Here is a 2,737-nt window from a genome sequence, read left to right as displayed (position 1 = left end):
TGGTTGCTTGCAGATCTTGTAATAACTTCGCTTGGGATTCCATGCATGGATTTTCCACTTGGTTGTGTTATGGTTGTTTCTCTTTGTCATCAACTGCCTCATATGTTGCTTTTGCCTAAATCCTTCCCTAGATTTATTTGTTTTATTATCTAGCATCGAAAGTATGGCCAGGTTTGTCTTACGTTGTCGTCATAGGTTAAATCAGATAATTAGACCTACTTATTATAAAAGAAAAAAACAAAAGGCACAACTTGTTATTGAGGTACAACAGGAAAATGATTGTTTATTTTCTTTAGTTGACATTAGCCCATTTGATGGTATTGATAATACGGTGAGAGAGATGCTCTATCATACAAGATAAGAGATGGTTGCTTGCAGATCTTGCTTGGATTTTCCACTTGGTTGTGTGATGGTTCTTTCTCTTTGTCATCAACTGCCTCATATATGTTGCTTTTGCCTAAAGCCTTCCTCATTCAGCTCCAATCTATTTCTGATCATGGAGCTAATCAATCGTATCTGTACGGTCAATCTGCAGGGGGAGTGACATCTATGGATGACTTCTTGGAGGAGTTCTTCCCTGCGGTCTTTGAGAGGAAGCACAAAGCCAAGGAAGACAACTATTGCAAGTTTGATAACCAAAACCTTCAGCTTTTCACTTCATCATTGTACCTTGCTGCCTTGGTAGCCAGCTTCGTAGCTTCGAAGATTTGCACGAAACATGGCCGGAAGCTCACTATGCAAGCAGCATCAATATTCTTCTTGGTTGGTGTCATCCTGAACGCAGCTGCTGTGAACATTGCCATGCTGATCATCGGAAGGATTCTCCTCGGAGTTGGTGTTGGATTTGCCAATCAGGTTTGCTCTACTTTCTTTTTCATACAATTTTTCATTCTAGAGTTTCTCTTCTCTTCAGTTTCCGTCTCAATTTCCCTATTAACTTCCTATTTCTCCTGGAAGATGTATCTTTTGTTAAACTCACTTTCCGTGTCATATGTTTGCCACTATTATTCATCCTGTAGGCAGTTCCTCTATTCTTGTCGGAGATCGCACCAGTTCACGTCCGTGGAGCCTTAAACATCCTCTTCCAACTTGACGTGACCATCGGGATCTTTGTGGCGAACATTGTAAACTACTTGGTGTCCAATATCCACCCCTGGGGGTGGAGACTTGCGCTTGGCTTGGCTGGAGTGCCGGCGATGATGCTTTGCTTGGGCTCCATGGTGATTGCGGAGACCCCGACGAGCCTCATCGAGCGTGAGATGCTTATGGAAGGCTTGGCCATGTTGAAGAAGATCCGGGGGACCGACAATGTCGATGCAGAGTACGAGGAAATACTACACGCCTGCGAGATGGCACGACAGGTGAAGCAACCTTTCAAGAATCTCATGAAGAGAAGTAGCCGACCGCAATTGGTTATTGCCATCGTGATGCAAGTCTTCCAGCAGTTCACTGGGATCAACGCCATCATGTTCTATGCACCAGTCCTCTTTCAGACCATCGGATTTAAGAATGATGCTTCACTTCTTTCTGCGGTCATCACGGGGATCGTCAATGTTCTGTCTACCGTCGTATCAGTGGTCTTAGTGGACAAAGTCGGGAGGAGATTCCTGCTTCTTGAAGCTTGTGGCCAGATGTTGATCACACAGGTTAGGGACACAAGCCATGGGCATATTAAACATGTAATTATAGATTACGAGGAATCGTTTGAAATATTAGATTCTAACTCTAGTGGGGGGTGATTTGCATGCAGGTGGCTATTGGAGGCATTTTGCTTGTGAATTTGAAAGCAACCAATGAGCTGGGACACGGAGTGGCAGTTTGGGTGGTGGTGCTCGTGTGCCTATTCGTTTCTAGCTTTGCTTGGTCTTGGGGTCCACTTGGCTGGTTGATTCCTAGTGAAACTTTCCCCCTGGCGACGAGGACCGCCGGCTATGCCTTTGCCGTCAGCTCCAACATGCTTTTCACCTTTGTCATTGCCCAAGCTTTCCTATCTATGATGTGTCATCTACGTGCCGGGATCTTCTTCTTCTTTGGTGCATGGATTGTGGTGATGGGTTTGTTCGTCATCTTCTTATTGCCCGAGACCAAGAACGTGCCGATCGATGAAATGACCGAGAAAGTTTGGAAGCAACATTGGTTCTGGAAGAGATTCATGGATGAGGAAGAAGACAAAAAACACTCCGTCTAAGACTCAATGATTTGTGTTTACCTTGAGGATGTCGGGGCTAACCTCGTCAACATGATCTTTATGTTGAGTTTATTATTTAATACTTTTACCCATATATAATCTTTACTTTTGAATAGTAATATTGTAATAATATGAGGTTATCATTTTGTTTTGTCTTCGTGTTATGCTAATATATATAACTAAATAAAATATAATTATAAAATTAAAATTAATAAAACTATTATTTTGAATAGATTTGATCATAAAACAACATAACCAAAAACAATTTTCGAGTTCATTATTTAATATTTTTATCAATATATAATCTTCCCTTTTGAATATTGATATCCCAAGAATATGAGACTATTGTTTTGTTTTATCTTAGTGTTATGCTAATATTTATAACTAAATAAAACATCATTATAATATTAATATTAATTAAACTATTATTTTGAGTAGATTTGATCTCATTGGCGCCCACAATTTGCTAGAAATTCTAGGGAAATTTGTTTCAATATTATGTAAATCAAAATATTATAAATATTTTATCACATCTTTCCACAATTTTGA

The 2,737-nt window shown here is 40.3% G+C and overlaps 1 protein-coding gene across 1 annotated transcript; it reads left to right on the top strand.

Annotated features, from left to right (window-relative positions):
* Window positions 1–458: 458 nt before the first annotated feature.
* Window positions 459–2,268, top strand: LOC135596602 (sugar transport protein MST4-like). The gene is made up of 3 exons (XM_065088663.1): window positions 459–855; window positions 1,020–1,646; window positions 1,751–2,268. The coding sequence occupies exons 1-3, from the start codon at window positions 550–552 to the stop codon at window positions 2,186–2,188; spliced, it is 1,371 nt and encodes a 456-aa protein (XP_064944735.1). The 5' UTR covers window positions 459–549; the 3' UTR covers window positions 2,189–2,268.
* Window positions 2,269–2,737: the final 469 nt, after the last annotated feature.

This window comes from Musa acuminata, chromosome BXJ1-11 (genome assembly GCF_036884655.1).
Source record: "Musa acuminata AAA Group cultivar baxijiao chromosome BXJ1-11, Cavendish_Baxijiao_AAA, whole genome shotgun sequence".
Classification (NCBI taxonomy): domain Eukaryota; kingdom Viridiplantae; phylum Streptophyta; class Magnoliopsida; order Zingiberales; family Musaceae; genus Musa; species Musa acuminata.
Note: the sequence above shows the minus strand (reverse complement) of the source record. Positions and strands in the feature narration are given on the sequence as shown.

Coding starts and splice junctions, on each gene's coding strand:
- LOC135596602 (XM_065088663.1), top strand. CDS start 550: ATGGATGACTTCTTGGAGGAGTTCTTCCCTGCGGTCTTTGAGAGGAAG. Junction 856..1,019: donor GTGTTGGATTTGCCAATCAG/GTTTGCTCTACT, acceptor TTCATCCTGTAG/GCAGTTCCTCTATTCTTGTC. Junction 1,647..1,750: donor GCCAGATGTTGATCACACAG/GTTAGGGACACA, acceptor ATTTGCATGCAG/GTGGCTATTGGAGGCATTTT.